This window comes from Thunnus maccoyii, chromosome 2, assembly GCF_910596095.1.
Source record: "Thunnus maccoyii chromosome 2, fThuMac1.1, whole genome shotgun sequence".
NCBI classification, from domain to species: domain Eukaryota; kingdom Metazoa; phylum Chordata; class Actinopteri; order Scombriformes; family Scombridae; genus Thunnus; species Thunnus maccoyii.
Window position 1 is genome coordinate 7,787,833 of NC_056534.1, and position 23,119 is coordinate 7,810,951.

Sequence of the window (23,119 nt, forward strand, 5' to 3'; positions counted from 1 at the left end):
CAGTGTAGAATTCAAACACACAAAATCCTAACAATTGCAAATTTTGGCCAAACTGTGATACTTTGATGGTGCATTGCATTGCTGTTTGCATCTTACAGTCTTTGTTTGCAGCCAACCTTCGTGCTTCTTGAGTATCAGTGTGCTGAATAACAATTACAGTGAAGTTCCTTTGGCAACAACATGAAATGCCTTGGGAGCAATTTTACAGCAGATTATGACAAGAGCGACATGATTGACTCTACACGCGGCCTTGGAGGGAGAGATTGGTGTGTTCAATCATGGGATGTGACACTGCATGAAAGTGGCTACATTCAGTGAACAGTGTCTTTCGCTATGCATATCAACAGGTTAATTGACTTGTTCTTTCAGTGAGTTTGCTGTACTGACAGCGGATTTTCTCTGCTAAAAGGCATCATTTATCAAACATGGACCTTTATCACCTGTTGGTCTTCATTGTGTACTTCACATTTTTGTCTTTTACGACAAAAATAATGCAGACTTGATGCTCATTCATTGCTAATTGATTTTCAGTCCAAATGGTAGGAACCATTTTTCCAACTAATGGTAGGAAAAATGCATCTATATATCTAAAACACAACAGCAGTGTTTTTATGAGGATTAGCTACAATGTAAGGTGATTTGTAGTAAATCAGCAAAAACCTGCAAAACCACTGTCATGGTCTTTATAACAATCCTATATAGCACAATCTCTTTGCACTTCAATTAAAGAATCAACGAAACAACATTTATAACGTCTGCAATCTCCTCCTCAGTTTCCTGCAGCTCCTCCTTAATGGTACATATGACTACATACGTCACAAGATCCTGTACGTGTTCCTCGACCACTTCCCAGACGGCGGTCGGCAGGACGGCTGGATCGCTGATGACTACTTGCGTACCTTCCTGACACGCAACGGCATGTCCAGGGTGGTAGGCATCAGGTCAGACGACGTCTTCGTCATCAACGACGCTGATGAAATCCCAGCGCATGAGGGCCTCCTATTCCTCAAGTTGTTTGATGGCTGGACAGAGCCCTTCGCCATCCACATGCGCAAGGTAGCAGCGATATGTTAGCTTGTTTGTGTTTATGAATATGAATGTGTGGTCAGTCGAACTGCAGATGGGTGTGTTATGCATGAAGTTGATCTCCATTTGAATCACTTGTCTACAAATCCATTAAGATTATGTGGACAACAACTAATGAACTGCATTCTGTGCTGTTTATAATTAAATTTTTTCTGTTACTGTATCTCTCCATATCCAGTCACTGTATGGATTTTTCTGGAAGCAGTTTGGCTCTCTCGAGGTGGTATCGGGCTGCACGGTGGGGATGCTCCGCGATGTCTACGATGGTGACGGTATCAAACTGCGTCGTCGCGAATACTACACCATGCCAGGTTTCCGCAAGTACGAGAACGACACAGGCCACATCCTGGTGCAGTGGTCGGTGGGAAGCCCCTTCCACTTCGCTGGCTGGCACTGCTCCTGGTGTTTCACGCCAGAGGGAATCTACTTGAAGCTGGTGTCAGCGCAGAACGGAGACTTCCCACGCTGGGGCGACTACGAGGACAAGCGAGACCTCAACTACATCCGCGATCTGATCCGGACGGGGGGTTGGTTCGATGGCTCCTTGCAGGAATATCCCCCTGTGGACCCCAAAGAGCACATGTACGCCCCCAAGTACATGCTGGAGCACTTCAACAGGTACCACTACCTCCTGGAGAACCCTTATAGCAAAGTGTCCAGACAAAGTGACGGCTAAGAGTACAGCGGGGAATAAATACGTGAACTAACTAACAAGGCCCAAGTGAGGCCTCAGCAGAGTTTTGGGGGGGCAGTATGGTACTGACGAACTACATCTCTCATTGGAGCGATACTAAATGTATCTCCACCAGGCAGCACTGATGTTGCAGGGATTTAAAATCTCTTAAAAATCATTCTTTTGGGGTTCAAAGGGAACACTGAATCACATCCACCATGGATTTACGGAGAACGCGTTGAGAGGACACAACCACTGGATAAACAAAGTCATTGATTTCCTCATTCCTCCCTTTTTGGGGGAGGTGCCAAGCTATCTCTCCATTCGTCAGCCCGCCCCTGTCCTCCCTTTTCTTCACCCGACCCGATTCGACATGCTATCCGAGAGAGGGCAGCCGCTTCGAAGCAAAGCGAGGGATATTTCGCAGGCGTGTGAAACCTGTGGGGATGAGAAAACTTGGAAATGAAGGATTGTTTCGTTTTTTTTTTTGTTTCTGTCTGTGTTTACTAAAGTTTACGAACCGGCTGATGTTCCTGATCCACCCCTCCACCATCAAATGTCTTCCTGTCATATTTGGTGACCTCTTTCCTGAAATGCAGCCACAACACACATTCATATATTACGCTTTTCTTGGGTGTCAGTGGAAAATTCTAAATCCTATTTAAACCCCGCTGGAGTACCCACCACGAAATTAAAAGGAACGACTCAGCGGAGATGTTTCAGCTCATTCATGTACTCACACTCATCCCACACGCACCTTAGACCTTTTTATGTCTGTGTGTTTGTGTTTGTGTGTGTGCGTGTGTGCGTATGTGTGTGTGTGGCCTGTCTTTGCAGCATATTGAAGTGGAGTGTTGGGCTGTGAAAGGGGGACAAGATCAGCGAGAGGAAACAGAAGGCCAGAAAGAAACATCGGGGGGGGGGTGAGGGAGCACAACGGAAGGAATGTGAAGAGAGACAGCGAGATGGGAAAACAGCACGAACGAGACAGAAGGCAGGAAAGAAAGGAGGATAATGAGGGAGGAAGAGAGCGGTGATGAAAAGGAGAAAAAAAAAAAGGAGGCTCTCTCGACGCTCCCTTCCCCACAGCGTCTGCTGACGCACGAGAGTTGCAGGGATGAGTGTGCAGAAACTGCATGTGTGAACGTGTGTGTGTCCCCCAGAGCTTACAGACAGCTCTGAATAAATCATGTCCTGTCAATGGCATCAGAGACGGACGAAACTCGCCGTTATTGTTTGTCCAATGAGAACAATGGAGACCAGTTGGGGAGAGATCGCTCATCAGTCATCTCTCTGTCTATCCAACAGCTGAGATGACTTTGTTTCCTTGGAAACAAAAGTATGTGAAAGAGGAGACGGGATGGGTGTTGTTAAGATGAGTGGGTGGGTTCACATCAGGCGAGGAGCTGCAGCGTTCAGACGAGGTCAACGCTGACTGTAGGTCCCACGGGTTAAATATTCCTCTTTCTTCTCAGCTGTCAATCGCCCACTTACTCTTGGAAGCATTTCTGTCTTTCTCCTGTCTTCTTTCTTTCTCTTTTTTACGCTGCTAAGTGTCTTTTTCTGTCTTTGGTACTTGTTTCCTCTTAATCCTCATTAACAAAGCATATTTTTTCCTCTCCTCGACTCCATTATTATTCTCTCTTTCTCTACACATTTCCCTCTCTGTCAAACATTCTGAAGTGTCTCCAACTCTTTGTCTAACTCTCCCTCTCCCGCCCACACACACACTCCATTTTGGGTGTGCGTCTATTTCCTTTTAATCCTCACAAAAACGCCCAATTTCAATAATGGGGTAAATGGTGTATTTATCTTCTCTGTGCCTCATTTCTCTCCCCGTGTCCCTATAGGACAGGGCAGCCATCACCATGGCGATGCCTTCCCTCTGCCCACAGATCACTGTCATCTGAACATTTAGGCATGAGTGCTCATTTTTGTCTTTTGCCTTTTGCCCCACCCCCCAAAAACATTGTTTGTTTGGCTGAACTCCGGTGACATTGTGGAAGATTTGGCACGCATATTTTTCCCTGCGGGTGTGCATGATGTGGGCTGAGGGTAGCAGGTTGCTAGCGCTCTTGTCAAGGACGAGGAAATGATAGCAGCAATATTTACAATGCTAGATTGCAGCTAAGGAAGCTAAACATGCAGCAGACAAGTACCGATCAGAAAAGAGATTGATTTTTCTTTTAATTGCAGATCGACTGCATCCAGCATCTGCTTCTTCAACGCCTGTCTGGGTTTTACAGATACCTGAGCTTCAGGATAGAAGCTGTTTCCAGGTGAACAGCTCCTCAAAAAGAATAACAAGTTTTGGGAAGGAGAAGGCAAACGTTCCATATTGTAGCCTTAATTATCATCTCAATATAGAAGGCCTTGATTTCCAGCTCAGCTTCACCTCATACTTTTTCTGATTTTAGATTCAACTGTCCTGAGTAAGAGTTTGAACCTCCTCACTCATCATATATTCCTTTGTACAATATTACCAGCCACAGTAAAACCCTAAGGCATATATTGAAATCTAAAAAAATGCTCCGGGTTTGATATAAAAAGCCTCGGTCCATTTATTGGATCAGCGGATGAACAGTGATTTAGCAAAACCGGTTAAACATTTCCGTCCCGATGTCCACCACCACTCAGGCCCTTCATGGCTGTGAGCTCCTGGTGGGAAAAGCAGATTAGCTGCTGACAGTTGTGTTGGGTCTGTGCTGCTGCCTCGATGGCAGCGTGGTCTGCGGTGGCAGCTGTTCGGGGTTTGGTGTTGGTGTTGAGAGCCAAACCTCCCATCCAACCCCAGAGGGGCTGCGGAGAGAAACAAGCTTTAAATAGGATTTGACATTAGACGACACAAGAATCTACAACAATACCGAAGCTTTTTTGTTACCAAATTAGATTTTCTGCCTTATCAAAGTGAGGAAACTAAGGGTGTTTCCTCACAATGATTGAGGCTGATGATAGGCTTGAAAGGAAATTAGGTAACTTGAGTCCTGGGAATTTAACATAGTGGATCTTTTAGATGCAAACAAACATGCAAAAACAAGACGTTTGCACTTTATGGCTTAACATCATCTCAGAAATGTGACCGCAGGGGTGTCAGTTCAATCCCATTGTGGGTTGGGGTGTGTGTTTGTATTTAAGCTCTTGCCAAGAGGCGTTTAACCAGAGTTAACTCCCAACTCTGAGTGTGCTGCCATCAGGCTGCACATCTGGTGAACTGTGCGTGCACTTGTTTGGATATCTGTAAGTATGCTGTGCACTTTTAATATCATTTGTGTGTGAAAGACTAGAGTGAGTCATGCTAGATAAGGGTGTCTGGCCTGGCTGAAAAGGAAGCCAGGGTTACTTCGCTCGGCCTGTTGCCCTGTTATCACCATAGCAACGATCCTCTTGATGAATTCCTGAGATCCCTAACTGCCTGAGGTCATCAACGAGATAGCGGCCCAGTAGAATAAGAGGTGAGGGAGAGCAGCGGGGAGATGATTTGAGAAATCCTAAAACTGCTATCGATCCCATTCGGCTACGCACGCTTATAAAACAGTAAAAAATGCAAAATCTTTCATCGCTCCGTTGCTTTCAATAAATGTCACAGCACTGCAGAGCTGAGAATAGTAACAGATACATGCTGTGTACACAATTAACCAGCACACACCCTCCAATTTGTTTGTGTTCTGCATTGATTTGACTGACTCATCACAGAAAGTAGATGATTTGCATGAGGAACAGAAAAGGTAGATAGCATAAACACGTTTTTTTTTTTTATTTATCATAAGCCAGGAATAAAACATGAATGTGATTTTTTTTTTTTTTTTTTGGACCGAGCAAAGAGAGAGAGAGAGAGAGAGAGAGAGAGTGTGTCCTGTTGCAAACAAAGCCAAGCCATGATGAATGGAGACTCAAATCCAAAAAAGAGACATTTGAGAAATAATCCTTCCGCCGCCGTTCCCAGTGACAGTCTTATTGGATGAAGCGTGATTATGACACGGGGAGAGGAGGGAGGTAATAAGCTTGACCGAACAGCTTTGATTTTTCACTTTGATGAGAGAAAGTCATCGCGGCGATGAAATGAAAAGCGTCCAAATGAAGGGAGCAGCTCATCATCCCTGTAAAAGGAAATCTATAAACTAGTGACAGTTAAAGTGGAAACGAGGCTGTGATGTTGAAAGATTTGAGCGGTGTTTGTGCCGCCTGAATGGGCGTGTAATGGATTCAAAGTGTTATCCAAATTGTGGGGGTAGGTAGTGGTGGTGGTGGGGGAAAGGGGGGGAGGAGTGCATCTTGCTCAAGGACACTTCAGCAGATTGTGGCCTGTTATAAACGCTTAAACAAAACCTGTGACATTTGCGTCAGCGGACAGTCTGTCTAATCGCTGCTCTGGCTCAACGCCTGCTGCCACTTTTGTCACGTCCAATCGTGACAATCATAAAGTCAACAAAATAATAACATATGGGATAGAAAAGAGCTGCAGCCAGTAACCACAACACAGCCTGACCTTGAGGGTGTTATAGCTTATTCGCAGCATTTTCAACATTTTTACAAACACCAACCGAAGATACAAGCTCTGACTATTAGTTTGATCAGGTTGTCTTCTCTCTCCACCAACAACTAATCTGCAATAAACATGGCTGCTTGCTTCAGGTGATTGGAACTGAGGGAATAAATTAAGTGTAAAATGCAAAACTGTAAATGAGACGCAGTGATACAACTGCAGATGGGGGGGGGGTTTTGGACTTGCGTTGCTAGGAAACAGCTCTGCGCCGTCTGTATTTCCTTACAGTTATTGATATTAGCAATAGGAGATAAACTGGGACCCATTTGGAAGGTTAATGTTTGTGGTTTAAAGTGAGGATGTAAGCGCTGTCAGAGAAAGACATATTGACATTGTTCCGTATGTGGAGCTTTGCTGCTGTATACTTTGGCATATTACTGCAGGCCTGTATCCAACAGACTAGTGTCTTTTGTTTGGTAACTGTTCAGAATCAGTCAGTTCCTCTCTGGTTTAAATAGTTTATAAACCACACAACATATTTTCTTTGCCTAAAGTATCAATTTAGTTGAGTAGAAATGTTTTTGCATGTAATTTATGTACCTAAAAGCTTAAAGGGGCTTAAAACAGTGATAAAAATTGGATTGGTGCATCAGAGGCTGAGATATCCTAATATTTAGATGATCAGTTTAAAACACTGGATCCTACATTTCCCATAATGCAACTTGGTAGCATCTTTTCATTAGGGCCTTTCCTATCTGATGAAATGTTCACATCTTACAAAGTCTTATGTCACCGCCTTATAACGCAGGCTTTCTGTTTTGAATTTGAAGTTTGTCTCCAACCCTGATGGCATCACTATGACATCATCTGGGAGTTTTTTTCCCAGACTTGACAAAGCAAATCCTCCAGAGTAGAACCCTGCACGGGACTGTTTTCTTAATCCCTCTCCCGGCCTCTCTTGCTTGATTTCTGACCATTACCACCTCTTTCCGCAATGTGTGTGTCCGCTCCATTCACACCCACATAATAGAGCTCCATGGATTTTGTGTATTCTTCCATCCTGCAGGGAAAACACATTATTTTACTGTGTTAGTATTAATAAAGAGATGCATACTTGTCGGTAACAACGTAGCGAGATTACGTTCTAGTTCATACTAGTGCAATAATTACAGTTATTCTAGTGCAATAAGTACACCTAATCTAGGGTAAAATCACATTGCATTTATTTTTTTTACTTATTATTTTATCAACACATATCAACAGTATCTTGTTTAATATGTGCAGGAAGAAGTGCTTTATCTCTGAAGGAGACCTTACTTTGACCCAGGAGAACAGAGCAGGTATGTCACCTCAGCCCAGAGGTGCCAGATTTGTGCCCATTTTAGATCAATACTTTTGCACATTTGTTTATTTCCACCTTTGTCTTTAACAACTGAGAAATTTGTCCAAATGTCAGACTTGCCTTGCTTTGCTTTTGTGTCATAGTGACCTGCTTTGATCTTCTTTTCAACTTCATTTGTTGACTTCATCCTTCTGGTTAGCGCTAGCTAAATCCTGGGACCCGCAGTTTATTTTTTGTCCGCCCACAGCAGAGTTAAAACCATCCTCTCCAGCATGATTTAATCTCACTGAAGTCCTCTACTTCAGAGACACAGAAGACATACAATTGTTTTTAAAGGCTTGGTAGAACTAGCCATGACTAGTGAACTGATATTTGGTGTAAAATCAGTGGATTGCACCTCTTATATATCCTAAAGACAACTTTGAAGATACAGAATGTCATCACAAAAAAATCACTGTCAGTCTGAAATAATCAGTATCAGCTTTCAAAAACACCAGTACTGGTCCGGCCCTCTTCTCACCACACACACTAACCATCAACACATGTTTGCAGCGTTCAGCACGTGTGTGCGCGTATCCCATACAGATGTGTGTCCGCAGGGCTGTGTTGCCCCACCGCCGCCATCACCACCCATCTGTTGTTGTGCTTGCAAAGCGGCTGACTGGCTGCTTGTCTACAGGGGCTTACATGCCTTCACGGCTCTGGCCCCCCGCCAGCTCTGTGGCTTCCACCGATTGATCTTTTCCAAGAAACATTAGCGGCAGGCAGGCAGGAAATCAAGGAGGAGGGTGTGGGGGTGCAGAGAATAGAGGGTCATTTTACTAGGGTCCCTTTTTGACTTTGTTGTCGTTCCTTTTTCTTTCTGTCTGCAGGGTTTCAGTGCAGGTCTGGAAAGTGTGGAAAAAGACTGGTACTTTTGGTAGAGTTTCTAAACTCTTTAAATGACCAAACTCTTTATGAAAAAGTGCTAATGTAGCATGCTGCTACGTTAAAGACTACTTTTTTTCCCTTGATTTCAACCCGTCATCTCAAAACGCCTGATGTTTATAGCTCTGAAGAACAGTCCTCATTAATGTAACATCGCTACCACTACTGTAAATCATACTTCAAATCAAATCAAAGAAATTAAGTTCTGTAAAATGGGATTTCGAAATGGAAACCAGCACACGCCTTCCATCAAGCCGCAGAAACAGAACACTGCTGCCGTTTGTTGGCAATAAAAATGTTGTTATTCTCTTCACTTAAGCAACGGAAAGCATTCACATTCCCCGAGCTGAGCGATCACATTAACTCTGACAGCTGCAGCGATGTGTCACCACTGATTGGAAAGCGGTCGGCCCTACTACACACAAGCATCGCCCCATAAGTGCAAGTCTTCAACCTACTTTTCTGTGCTCAGTTGGACGTCAGGGTTAGATTTGTTCGTATTAGACCGATTCCTGATAACCTACAAATGGTATTCAAGGGTAGGTCACCCAAATTACACAAAAAAGAGACATATTTTTCCACTTCCTTGTAATTCCACAGTATCCAGCCATTCAAATAGTTTTGGTTTCATCTGTCCAGATTTTGCAATATCCAAAAACCTAAAAATTCCTTTCTGGTAATGGAGGTGAATGTGTTTACAGCTCTCTCATTTGAACTCCCTTCTACCCAGGAAATAGTCAAGTCTGAAAGCTGTCGACTGGGTGTTCTGCTGATTATGCGTAGTAACAGGGAGAAGCTGTTCAATTTTTGTCATACAAGTTTCAAGTTGCAACGCTTTGAGCACCACAAACAAAATTCCATTCTGTTACTGTTACTGTTGGAGCGGAGGCAGAAATCAGAGAGGGCAAATAAAACCACAAGTATCTGCATAGATAGATACAAATCTCTAGAGCTGAGTAAAAATGTTATTTTCAGCTTTTAACATGGCAGAGAAGTACCTCGAGTTCTTGAAGAGTTCAGAGAAAAAGGGGAAATTTTAACCCCTACGCGTCTGAGAGATCAGAACAGGTGCTAAATAGACCTTGTGGTGTTTTTTTCTCAGCTGATGTTTCCACAGTCGAGAATGAACTCGGGAGCCTTAGAAAAGTTTAATTTTATTTGGGTAAACAGACCATTTAAAGCATTAAGAAGTGTTGGTAATTTAACAACAAGCCTCAAAATGTTGTATTCTCCCACTGAGAGCTAGAAGCCTCTTATTGTTTATGGCTCTTTTTAATGAGTAAATCAATCGGGTCCAGTTCTGTACAGAAAAGCACTGGTGTATAATTTCCTCTATCACACATTGAACTGTGCTTCAGTTCAGCAAAAAAAAAAAAAAAAGGCATCAAATCAAGCAGCAGTTTCGAAGCAGTGTCGAAATGAAATAATGGAAAATTTATAATGATGAGCGGGAAACTCCTCCTCCATTTCACATTTCGAACTGATGAATGCGTCTGGTATGCATGACAGCAAAACAGGAGAGGTGTGCGAGAGCATATGTTGGTAAGTCAGGGCTCATAACACGTCTGAATGTGTTCCAGGGCAGATTGTTGGCTGCGGGGCGGGTGTGGGACGAGTCTGGTCCGGGAGTCCATATGTTGTGACACTGCAGATCAAAAAAGATGAAAGTCAGAGTAACGCTGCAGAGACAGATGGACGCAATGACACATACGACGTGCGCAAAAAAAAAAAAAAAAAGTCAGGCGCGCAGACAGGGCCGACGCTTGGCTGCGTTTCAAATGCCATCAGAAACTGGAGGGAAGGGATCTCTCTCTCTCTTTTTTTTGTGTGTGTGTGTGAGGCTACTCTATATGGCCGAAAGTATTTGGACACCCCTTCCAACCCACTTTTATGCTGTTGTGGTCCGGGAGTGTTTTTCACAGTTTAGTGTTCCACGATTTTGAGTTGTTTAAAGGCGACTTGGACGAAGCTGGCAGCTGAGTATCAAAAGTAATGTAATTACTCTTACAGTGAGTAATCGGTATTCTATCAAAGTTAGAAAACAACATCCTCGGGTCAGTTTTTTAAAGGATTTCGACTGAAGTTTATCTGCTTTATCAGGCCCGTGTGGATGTGGTTTGATCAGATTTAATGGGCAGTAACTAAACAACCCACATTAGATTCTGATAAACCCTCATCGGTACACAGATGTACATGACATCACCTTTTTTTCTAACTGAGAGGAGCACAGAGAAAACTGCTCTACCTTTGACTGAAAACAGTGTGTTCACGCAGCATTCCGTCACTCATAGGAAGAAGCTGATTAGGGTAAAAAATAGTTTTCAAGGCCTTTAATGCAGCAGAGATATTTTAAACCGCTTCTGACTTTGTGTTAACAGGCTCTTTCCTGTTTGAACATGACAATGCCTGAGTGCCCGTAGCCAAGCCAATAAAGAGTTTTGCCAGTTTGATGTGGAAGAAGTTAACTGACCTCGACCTCATCCAGCACCTTTGGGAATGCTGATTGCGAGCCAGGCTTTATCACTCAACATCAGGGGCCAACGGGAGCAAATTCCTGCAGCCAGGTTCCAAAATATTGCATAAAGCCTTTCCAGAAGAATGGAGGCTGTAATAGTTTCATATCAATGCCCATTGTTAGAATGACATTTACAACAATCACACACACACAGGTCTTTCATTCAGGTGTCTTTTGGACATGTACAGTATGTGTTTATGCCTTTGTGTGTGTGTGTGTGTGTGTGTGTGTGTAACTCGAGCCTACCTGCAATTCTCAGAAAGTCGCTCTCCCTCAGCAGCCCCGGCCTGAACCGAGACAGACAGAGAGGGGTGAGAGAGGGAGAGAGGGAGAGGGTGACGGGGGGTTACAGAAAGGCAAATGAAGAGTAGAGAAGAGAATGGGGGAGAGGGGGGGGAGAGCGAGGGGAAAGAGGGCGAGAGCGAGCCTCCAGAGGGGGTTTGAATTCCCCGCAATCAGAAACAGACGGAAAAGAGGGAGTGACCGATTCCTTACAATCACAGACTTTCCACATTTAGAGTTTCCCCCCCGTTTTTTTTTTTTTACTTTTGGTTTTGTTTTTGCACTTTTGTGTGAAGTCAATCGATGTGTCTTTCTTTCTGGGGGTATTGTTTTAATATTGTTTTTGGTGGAACTCCTGGGAAACAGACAGGGAGGGGCTAAGTGTGTCTCCGGCCTTCTGTTTTTCTATTTAACTTTGTTTTTGTACGTTTTTTTTTTTTTTTTGTAACTTCATCCACTTGGCAGCTTGATATTTAATGTCTTTTTAAGGCGATGTGTGTGTGTGTGTGTGTGTGTATGTGTGTGTGTGTGTGTGTGTGTGATTGTGTGTGTAAGCTCATATGCACTGTCTCAGCCTACTGCTAGTATAGACTTCTACTCCACCTCACTGATCTTTTACCTCCTTCGATGCCGCTAAAAGGGGCGTCATATACTGTGGCGGCCATCTTGCTTTCTGTGACTTTTTTTTTTTTTTTGTCGCCAGTTGTTTTGATGACATCATGTTTTCTTTGTGACCTTAACAGCATCACATAACCACTTGATTTATGGTGTTTTTTTTATGTTTTTTTTTATGTTGTTCTTCTTTTATGGTTTTATTCAATTAACTTTCCTTCTTATTCACACATGGCAGCATATATACAGATTCAAACACAGCACACACACACACACACACATATATATATATATATATACATACACACACACACATAATACAGCCTCTGTTTTTTTTTTACTGTGCTCTGATTGTGGCCGTGTCCACTGCTTGGTCAAACAGTCAGACTACTGTAGCCGCTCTGTTTATGCCCTCGCTGTTATGTGATCGCTATGAAGGCTCGCCATTGTGTGACCAAAAAACCATTTTTGTCGTCGCTCAGCCACTCAGAACCGGTTTGGGCCGGAGTCCCGACACAAGAAGAACCCAGGATACAGAAAAAAAAAAAAAGAACTCTGCCATTTTTGTCCTCAGCTTTTTGTTTAATGTTCTATGTTTGTCACACAGCAGTGTGATGTTGGTTTGATGCTTTTTGTGTTCTACTTTATTTTTCCTCTTTTTTATCACTGATATCCTCTGTGTGTTTTTTCCCCTCCAAATAGACAACGATGTCAAAAAAACAGAAAAAAAAAACAAAAACAAAGAGATGATGATCTCATTTGGAAAAAAGCTTTTTTTATTTGAGTTGCATGCTGAAAAGCAGATAGTACTTCTGCCTATAAATCTATGAATTGCACCTTATTGGAGGGATGTGGTTTTGATTTTGTTTATTTTTTTTAATGCATACACAAATATATATATATATATATATATATATATATATATATATATATATATATGTATATTGTTTATTTGTTTTAAATTTTGATAAAAGACATAACTGTTAGCTTGTCAGGCGATGTATCTTAAACCGGGTTTTATTTTTTTAATGCTTATTAATGCAAGGTTTCATTTTAATTGATGCAGTCACTGGTGTTTGTTTTGGGACAGCTTCATTAAGCAGCATCAGAAAATAAGCCAGAGGCTGGTGAGCATGCAAAAAAAAGTCCAACACATATCCAAAAAATGGAGACACTAGTAAAGATCTTCATAAAACTAGACTTTAAGGTAACACACACCTCAAAACTAAGGTTCGAATCGAGTCATAATATACAAATGTAATCCAAAATGAGATATGTGTTACCTTAGAACTTAATATTGTGTTAATCCAAGATGCCTCATAGTGAGTAATATAATAACAAACACCCTGGCAGAGAGCTGATCATGAACTTAAATCCTCTCTACACACATGCAGCATAAACAGGTTTTCTTTGTTGGTACAGACAGAATGATTCTGTGATAAAGACAAGTGTAACTGCCTGGCTAACTGCTGCTGCTTAGTGGAGCCTTGCCCACACACACACACACACACACACACACACACACACACACACACAAACAAACACACACTGGCCTGTCCTCATACAGTGACCACTAGGAGGCGTCCTGCTCGTCCTCTCACATATCACACACATACACACACGTTTCACATTTCCTTCCGTCCATCTTGTCCTTGGAAAAAGGACAAGCTGAAAAAAGACACCACATTGTTTTGATTCATACAGATTTTCACACACACGCACACACACACACACACATCAACAATACGGTCTTGGCAGATGACTGGCAGCAGGCATGGCGCTGCCACCCGGTCTCATGTCCCCGGGGCAGAGTGCTGTCTGCAGCCAATTAACCAATAGGGCCGGTTGCCAGGTCCATATCCATCTAATCCTCTCCACCCTCCTGCCAGGTTGCCAGATTTTACCCCTCTACTTTTTTAAACAGACTTTATTGTGTTTAAAAAAAAAAAAAAAAAAAGGGGTTTACAATTAGAGAGGGATAATGAAAGTAGGTTAGATGACTCGGTTTGGGTGTTTTTTTTTTTTTATTGGATAAAATCCTGGTTTAAGCGAGCGTGTTGCAGCGCTTTGTCTGCACTTTTTTAGTTGACCTACATGAAACTGGAGAGATCACTAGAAAACTGGTGAAGCCTGTAATTCTTGTTTATCTTTGTCCAACAATACAAAAGCCCAACGTACACAGACACTCCTACCTGAGCAGCTTACAACCACGTCCACGTGTTAAAACTCGAAAACCAGGAGCTTCTCAAGAATATGAAGCAACGTTTGCTATCAGCAGAGGACAAAGCAAAGAAATCACTTTTTTTTTTTTTCTATCAACAGCTACATATGAGCATACCCTATTACATATTGTGACATTGTACATCAACATAACCTGTACGCCCTGCCTCCCTCTGTCCCCATGCACTGATAATGATTGTATATGGTCGCATAGTTTTATTTTTTATATCATTATTGGGGCTTCGTTTTGTTTCTGGGATTGTTTGATTAATTTTGTGCTGTTATTATGAATTGGATCGATGGGTCTGTCGCTCTGTAATCGGTGTGTGCGGGAGAGTGTGTACGTACTGTAGCTTACTGAATGTGTGTGAGAGAGAGAGTAAAAGAAAGCGGGATCGGGTGTGTCGTTCAGTGGCTCGGTGTTGGGCTCCCGATGCGCATCAGCCCTTTGCCTGTGTTCATCATTGTGCCAGTGTGTTCAGGTGTTCCCTTGCCTCTACATCCGTTCATCCAAATGGAAGAGAAAGAGAGAGAGAGAACGGGAGGAGGAAGAGGAGGAGGAGAAGGAGGAGGCAGAGGGCCTTTTTCCCTCAGGGGGAAAAAAAACACAAATGAGAAAAGATACTTTTGAAAAAAGGATATTTTTCTCCTCTGCGGGGTCTCAAAGAAGAGTGTAAATTTCTTAAGTTAATTGAAAATGATGAATAAAAAAAAAAAGCTCATTTGTTCTCTATATGAATGGCTGTATGTTAACCATGAACAAAAAGTAATGAGTTCTATGACAAAGACATATAATAAATTAATTTTAAAATTTTAACAACGCTGTCTTGTTTGTTTCTGACTTCCAGGCTTTTGTTGAGGTTTGGATGCTGAACTCTGTGTGTGTGTGTGTGTGTGTGTGTGTGTGTGTGTGTGTGTGTGTGTGTGTGTGCAGATGCAGTTTTGCTAGATTGCTGTGATTTGCATCATCCAGCCGTCGTCTCACTAGAGGGCAGCACTGCAGCACACATTGTTACAGCTCATTAGGATGCATCACTATGCACACTTTGTATTGCTTTGGATTCATTTTAACAGCAGACTTTTAATGTCCAGGAGTCTTTTGTTACACTAAATTATACATCCTGTGCTTAATTACAAAAAAACAAAACATACCTCTAAATTACAAACTCAACATGCTCTTAATACCTGGAAACTGATCACAAATTCAACATTGGTAAACTGTCAGTCATTTTGACCAGGCTAGAAACACAAGTTCTAATCATGGTTGGATTAAACTATTACAGGTTAGGCCCCTATTGACCCCCCTCCCACTCTTTGTGTATGTACCGTACCCTGTCATCTCTAAGTTCCTCATATGCTACAATAAAACTAATTGGTCATAGAGTGTCAATTAGTTGCAATGCAATTTGATTAAACGACTTCTTTTTAATAATATGCACCACGTGAGCAAAATGTAAACTATAACTGAAGTTTATAGATTTATAAACAAAGTTCAGGAACAGAGACCACGTCAAGTACACATCCCACTTCCGCACAACGGAGTATTTAGGCATACCCCATCAGTTCTTCTCCCCTCGTCTCAGTTGCAAGTCCCTCCCACCCTAACCCCTCTCTTTTCATCAACCGTTTTAACACGGGAACAGGGGGCTCTATCCAGGCGATGGACTGGAGAGACAGTTTCCCCACTCAGAGTCTCAACCGTCTCCCTCCTACCTTTCCACCGTCGGCAGTCGTCGTCCAGTCGACATACCGTACATCCATCATCGACCCTCAACTCTCCATTCTGTGTTCCTCAACTCTCACACCTCACCCCTTTCCTCCCCCCATCACTTCATCCCTCTGTCCCTAATCCTTCATCAGGTTCTCCAACCCATCCATCAACATATCAGCTCTCTTTATTATCTCTATTAAACTATTTGAAATCTAATGTTCTTGGCATGGTCTCAGCTAGTGAATAAGGTCTTAAAACTAGATTTTGACACAGTGCCCTTCCACAAGTTGGACCTCAAATTTAAGTAATAGTGCAGTACAGATATTGTACTTAAAACAATAGTTTGACATTTTGTTTTTGGAGATCGGTATCAATCTTCTCATCTAACTCTCAGCAACAAAGCAAACAAGCACATTTCCCAAAATGTTGAACTATTCTTTTAAGTGGTGCAAATTCCCTTACAAATTTGGAGTTGATTAAATTACCAAAACCAAGTAGCATGAGGTGAATCTGGGCTTTCTGGGGGTCTTGGGTACCTGTTTCCCACCCTTAATTAGTAATCCAGCCATGCTTCTAATCACTGAAATTAAAAAAGTCAGCTAAGGTGACTGTAAAACTGATCTCAAGATTGATACTTATTACCAAATTGTCGTACCAGAGACTTACAATTATCTGATTTTGAGGAAAATTATCGTACGCAAGTCATAGCCAAGAGAATAAATAAGCTTAAATGTGTCATTTCAGAAAACTGGTATTTACTGAGATGAACCACCTACAGATCCAGTCACATTGTTTAAAAAGAATAAATAAAAAATTGCTGACGTAGTTATATGATAGGTGGAAGGGCGTAATCTTTCACTCAAATAAAAATGTCAACATTGAAGCAAAAGCACAGCTGTTCAATAAACTAAAGGCTATAATAGTAAACTCTAACAAAACAAGTTGTAGCATCTACACGCTCACCTGATCAGCTGAAGCCCACCGCTGTGCAATCTTCAAACAGGCTGCTCCAAAATCTGCAAGTGTCCAGATTGGCTGGAAAGACATCATGTGAGAAGAGATGCATGATACTGTCACAAAATGATCAAATTATTGTACATTATTGGACCTTTTAGCATTATTGATCATACATCATACAGAGGGCAAAATGATTGTTGAACTATTATAATTATCATACATCAAGGCACTCATCTGCAAGATTACTGATAACTTCACCACCAAATTACTGACACAACAAAACACTGCGCTAAAAACAGGAGGCAATAACTGTGCCTATATAGACGTCATACAAAAATACAACACGTGCACTGTGAAAAACAAACTAAATATAAAACATCCTAAAATATCTACAAATTCAACAGCAGCGGTCCATGTTTGGGATACACAAGGGACAACAAAAGGGTAATTTGAGGCCATGACACCACGGTGACATTCAGCTGGGAAGAAGGAACGACTGTGAGTCTAAACATCCAGTTAATGTCCAGTTGAAGTGCCAGATCGGCCACAACGGACAAGGGTGTAACAGCACCCGTCCCAGCCACACACACACAGGAATGTACTGCTGTTGTTTTTCTGAGTCTGAGGTGGGCAGTGACCCTTGAACAATGGCCTTAAAATACCTGAAGACACTCACACGTAGAGTGCACGCACAATACAGATATAAAATATGCATAAAGGCAGACAGGCAGCAAGATGCATGAATATGCACAAAGACAGAAGCAAATGTATTAACACTGGATGGTATTAAACACAATGCAAAAGAAATTAAATTTCTAAAAATTAACTACTGGCCATATTATCATTATGTTTGTGGTTGCCAGAGGATACTCTCCAATAATTTTGGTGACCCCCAAGATTATTATGATGTCAGTATTTCCCTTTAAAAGACTTGTTTCTGGTCACTACTCGGCATAGTAATGTTTCCCCATCGTAAAGCATTAGAATCAAACATTTATTTTTTGTTTAAAGGGGACGTATCACGCACATTTCAAGATCTATATTTATGTTCTCTACTGGAACATCTTTGCATTACTTACAGCCTCTGTCTGAAACAGGCTCCTGTCTCTTTAAGGCCCTCCCCCTGATAAGCCCACTCTGTTCTGATTGGCCAGTTTTCGGAAACAAACAGTTGCATCACGTCAACTTCTCAAATACATCCATACGTGTTGGAGCCTGAATCCGATATGCGAGTGGACAACTCGAACAACACATGGAACAACTTTAGCAACAACTTGAGTGACAAAGGCTACGTAACGGATGGCCGTTTGTGGGTATGCACAAACAGCCTGACGTCAGTTCAGCAGAGGTAACTGTGCAAATGGAGTGTTTTGAAGAGGCTGAGGCCTAGTGTTTGACTTTCAGGGAGCATTTTTACATAAGTTCACCTTAAGTGTCTGAACTTTGACCTTGTTTAACATAGACATCCAACAACATAATAGTAAATAAATGAATAAATTAATCTCAAAAAGCATGTTAGCCCCCTTGAAGTGTTAAAAAATATATACAGTGTAATCAAGTAGCCTATATTTTTTTTCTACTCATTTTTCTTCTCTTGTCTTTATATATTGAGTGGATATAGTGGACTTAGCTACTAAGTCTACAAGTAAATAATTTACCTTGCTGTAGATGAATAAAATTAATGTTTCATGTTCAGTGCTGAATGTGACCCACAATCCCCTTGATTAAAGGTTTGTTATAGTTACATGATCAGAGTTATAACCAGTCAAATCAGCAGACATACTGTATGATCTCACCTCCTGCTGCAGCCAGTTTCCAGTGTTTTCAACTAAAACAGCAGCACCACTGTCAAGTTCTCCCTTTACTTACACACCTCTTAACAGATACCTGTTTGTACAACGTGTCATGAGTTGTACTGTATAAATCAAACATCGCATTACTTTCTCTACCTCTCAGGAGCCCTGTTCTGTTTGAAAAGCTCCATCAGAGCTCAATCAAACACACTGCTGACAGACAGACATCCTCATCAGTCCAATGCTATAATCCAACATGCAGCAGTCAGCAGGGTTGCCTAGTTTGTTGAGACTTAGCGTTTCCTTTCAGGGAATAACTTTGGCAGGAAGTTCCTTCACTGGTAGCATTTGAATAATTGCAGACAGCAACAGCAGCGTATTATTAAAGCTGATATTTGAGTCATAATTCACAGATTGTTACAGGACAGAACTGACAGTCAAGGCATATTTTTATACCTTGTCCATATTGTTTCTTCTCCATAACATCAAATAAAAATGTATCTTTTGATGGAAATTGGTACAGCCTGATGCTTTTTAGTTTGGACTATGAATTGTACCATAAAAAAAATCCATTTTCGTTAGGTATAAAGAACATTTTCCTCACTATACATCAACATAATTAATACTTTCTTTCAGGTATATCCCAATACTATCCTTTCATTCTCCTACGTCTTTATTAAGCAGTTAACATCTGTATTCTTTGTTGGCCTAATGCCATCACTTTTGAATCAGCATCAATCAATAAAGGTAATCTCATCAACTTGCAATATCCTCTTTGTGATTCTCCTAATTGCTGATGATTTACACCACTATCTCTGCAGCTAATGATCATTCAATTAAAAACTTTTCTCCAAAATTACAAGTGATGTGTTGGGAACAGAACAGAAAATTAAATGTACTACATTGGCAAAATTGATTTTGAGGAAGGAAATGACTGGCAAAGAAACAGACACATAATTTATCCCTGCAGGAAGATGATGGGCTGTCTGGTAGATCAGAGAGGTACAGTATACAATGTTCCTGTTACACCGTTTATGGTTAATACTGTATAATATAATGTAATGTAAAGATAATATCTAAGAGAACATTGATACTGTCTTGAAAGTAAGAGGAAGACGTAAGAATGCAGTTAACAGTGCAGGTGTTTTGTCCAACTTCATTCATATATATGAGACACAATTGTTGAGGGATGAATGAACTTTATATTTGTTGTACTTTAGGCACAAACTACATGCAACATACAGTTAACAAGCATATGTGAAATCAGATGCTTCTTCCATTGGAAAAGTCAATTTTACTTTTTGTAGCATTAAAAAATCTGTCACCCGGTTTCTTAAAGTAGCCATATTGAGGAAAACTCACTTTTTCAGTGCTTGTGCACTGATGTGCCTACTAACACACAAACTGTGAAATAAGACCACCCAGTCCATTTGGTGTGGGATGACTTGCTCTTTACTCTTGTGATTCAACAAGCCATTCAGATTTGAGCTAAATTACGCTAAGGGCAAATAATTTGCACGCATCGCGGGGCTGGAACGGAGGACAGAGCTGCTGCTTGCCGATAAACAGCTGCTGAGCGCCGGCAAGCTCCACAGGAGAGAACCGGCTGAGAAGCAGAGCCGAAGAGTTGTGCGTCGCTGCTGCTGTCTTGTCTTCTGGAGGAATAAACACCCGATTCTGTTCTGATCTGGAGCAGTTTACCAGCAGGAGGAGTTTGTATTTTAAACTTTCGGGATTAAGTGGATTTATCTTTAATCTCACTTCTCAATCTAGCTGGAGCTAACACCGGAGTCACACTCTACCTCAGCTACTGTCATCAATAAAAAACATCTTAAATGCCGGTGAGTTTTACACAATACACAGTTTCAATATAAAGTTTTACTATAGTTAATATATATATATATATATAAAGTTACACAGTATGTAGATATCTATGTGTATAAACAATAACATCGCTGCCATATTCATGCCTTTAGATGACGTTATTCTGAGCGTGGCTGGAGCAGCTACAGTGTTAGCATAGCTCTGATCAATTGGAACTCTATTAAGAAAACAAGCATTTTAAAAGTTGTTTTCTTGTCGTCTGGCGGACAGACCTGGCAAAGGATGAGTTCAGACTTTTTACAAATCGACATCATGATGTAGTTATTTCGGCATCCTTTTGATCTGTTTATTGATTTAAATCACAGCACAATCTAAGTTTATTTACACCCAAACCGGCCGTTCTGAACGGGGCTGTTCAGACAGGATGAGAAGGCTGCTGTGGTGTTTGATCCTTGTGGTATTTTGACCAAAGCATGTCAGAGACACTTTATTATAGACCCAAGGGAACTGCGTTAACTTGTGGAAAAGGGGTATAATACGGCCCCTTTAATATGATGGAAACATGAGCTGCATTTGGAAGCATCGTAGTCAGGAGGGAATATACCAGGCAACAACATGGAAAAGCTGTCATATGTTTCCATTTGGAGTTCTTCTATGATTGTTCCAAGAAATAAATTTAAACCTGCAGTAACTGATTTCTTTTTTTTTTTTGGGCCCATCGGGAGCAGCAGAAACAAGTAGTGAACACAACACTGACATATCATCACCTTTTGATAAGTTGAGCTTGTTAGCAAAAAGCTTATTTCCACATCCAGCAGCTACGGTGCAACATGATTATTCATTTGGAGTCATGTGTCTGTCCAATGTTCAGTCTCCTTTAGCTAGCTTAGTGTGACCCTTTGGCTGCTAAATGCTCCACAGTGTTCACCAACTAGTCTCTGACTTGATCTGTTTGCCATTTGGTACTGCAACCCAGTCACACACATCAAAATGTGTAATAGCTACATTGGTCCACAGTACAAAACGTGTTAGTTTCACAATAATGGCTCTAAAATTGTGAGCTGCCTCCAATTCAATTCAATTTTATCTATATAGCATAACAAAAGTTATCTCAGGGCACTTTTCACATACAGCACGTCTAGACCGTACTCTTTAATTTACAGAGACCCGACAATTCCCTCATGAGCAAGCACTTGGCAACAGCAGCAAGGAAAAACTCCCCTTTAACGGGAAGAAACCTCGAGTAGAACCCGGCTCTAGGTGGGCGGCCATCTGCCTTGACAGGTTGGGTTGAGAGAGAAAGAAGGAGGGAGAGGGGGAGGGGGGAGAGAGACACAGAGAAGCATAATAACAACAATAATAATGATAACAACGATAATAATAATAGAGATATGACTTATAATACTAATAGCAATAATAGCCATCACCCCCGCAGCCAAGGCCCACAACTTGAACTCTTGATTTTCCTGTGAAACAAGAAAGCACAAAAACTCCAGGGAAGAAGCCAAGTTAGTAAAATGCATTAATTGTACATGAATGCATACAGATGGAGAGGGGGAGGAGTAGAGAGGAGCTCAGTGCATCATGGGAGGTCCCCTGGCAGTCTAGGCCTATAGCATCATAACTAAAGGCTGGTCCAAGGTGAGCCTGGCCGGCCCTAACTACAAGCTTTATCATAAAGGAAAGTTTTAAGCCCACTCTTAAACTTTTTTTGGGGGGGGGCCCATTCCTTTCCAACCCACTGGGTCGGGTGCTGAGCAGGTAGTGTACTGTGGGTTTTTAGAGATTTTTCTCTGAAAATGCTGCTGCAGCCGAAAACAATGCTATGAGAGTGCTGAGAGTGAACCAAAACAGTAAAGTTGCAGCCAGACAGCTGAACAATGAACTAAAACTCTGAAAAATGATCTGAAGAATCGGGTGATAATTCTCTGCAGGTTCATCACTATGAGCAATGCCTCTGACATTACACATTGTTATTTGATACATTGTTATTATAAAAAATATTGACTATTATTGAATATTGTTGTTATTTGGAAATGGAATATATCTCACACAAGCGAATGCTTCATTCAAGCATTTATTCTTCACACTGGAAATTTTTAACCTGATGTTAAGGAGAGCTGAGAAGGCAACTTTGTGCCAAACTACTACAAGCTTCAAGTCAAATTTCACTCGTCAACCTTTGACCTCTCATTTTTCTTGCAGTGCTGGTGAATCTCACTCTGCCTGCTATTCCACAATCCCTTGAGAAGCAAAACACTTTCGTCCCTCAGAAAATGAATAAAGGCAAACTTTGAACACATTCCACACAGCGTACACTAACTGTCTATTAGGTTTCTAAATGATTAAAATGATTAAGTTTCCTCTTTCCTACAGTACATTCCTGCCACTCTTCACAGTTTCCTATCAAACTGAGTAGAAATGACACAAAAATGAAAGAGAAATCAGGTTGGGGAGAGCCAGAGGCCTGTGCCAATGTTAATGACAATAACTCATATAAACCTACTGCAGATGGAAAACTCTGGATAGCTGCGGCAGAGCTGGATGGCAGAGATTACAGAAGGCCTCGGGCTGAATAGATGGGTATTGCTCCTGTATTGCACGTTGCTGTGTGTGTGCATATGTGTGTGTGTATGTGTGTGTGTGTGTATTTGAGTCAAGCTTCTTCTCAGTAAAGCCCGGGTCAGGCTAACC

The 23,119-nt window shown here is 41.6% G+C and overlaps 1 protein-coding gene and 1 long non-coding RNA gene across 9 annotated transcripts in view; one reads left to right on the plus strand and one right to left on the minus strand.

Moving 5' to 3' along the window:
* mgat3b (beta-1,4-mannosyl-glycoprotein 4-beta-N-acetylglucosaminyltransferase b) overlaps positions 1-5,526 on the plus strand; it is a 69,251-nt gene extending 63,725 nt beyond the window's left edge. For all 8 annotated transcript variants that reach the window (XM_042431068.1, XM_042431078.1, XM_042431043.1 and 5 more), the window contains 2 exons: positions 774-1,056; positions 1,265-5,526. In XM_042431068.1, coding sequence (XP_042287002.1) covers positions 774-1,056; positions 1,265-1,762 — 781 coding nt within the window. In that variant the 3' untranslated portion in view covers positions 1,763-5,526. The remainder of the gene's footprint in view (positions 1-773; positions 1,057-1,264) is intronic.
* Positions 5,527-9,648: 4,122 nt separating this feature from the next.
* LOC121910092 lies at positions 9,649-11,378 on the minus strand. Its single transcript, XR_006099587.1, has 2 exons — positions 10,982-11,378; positions 9,649-10,156 (listed from the first exon to the last, which is right to left on the minus strand). It is a non-coding gene; the product is annotated as an uncharacterized LOC121910092 (long non-coding RNA).
* Positions 11,379-23,119: the final 11,741 nt, after the last annotated feature.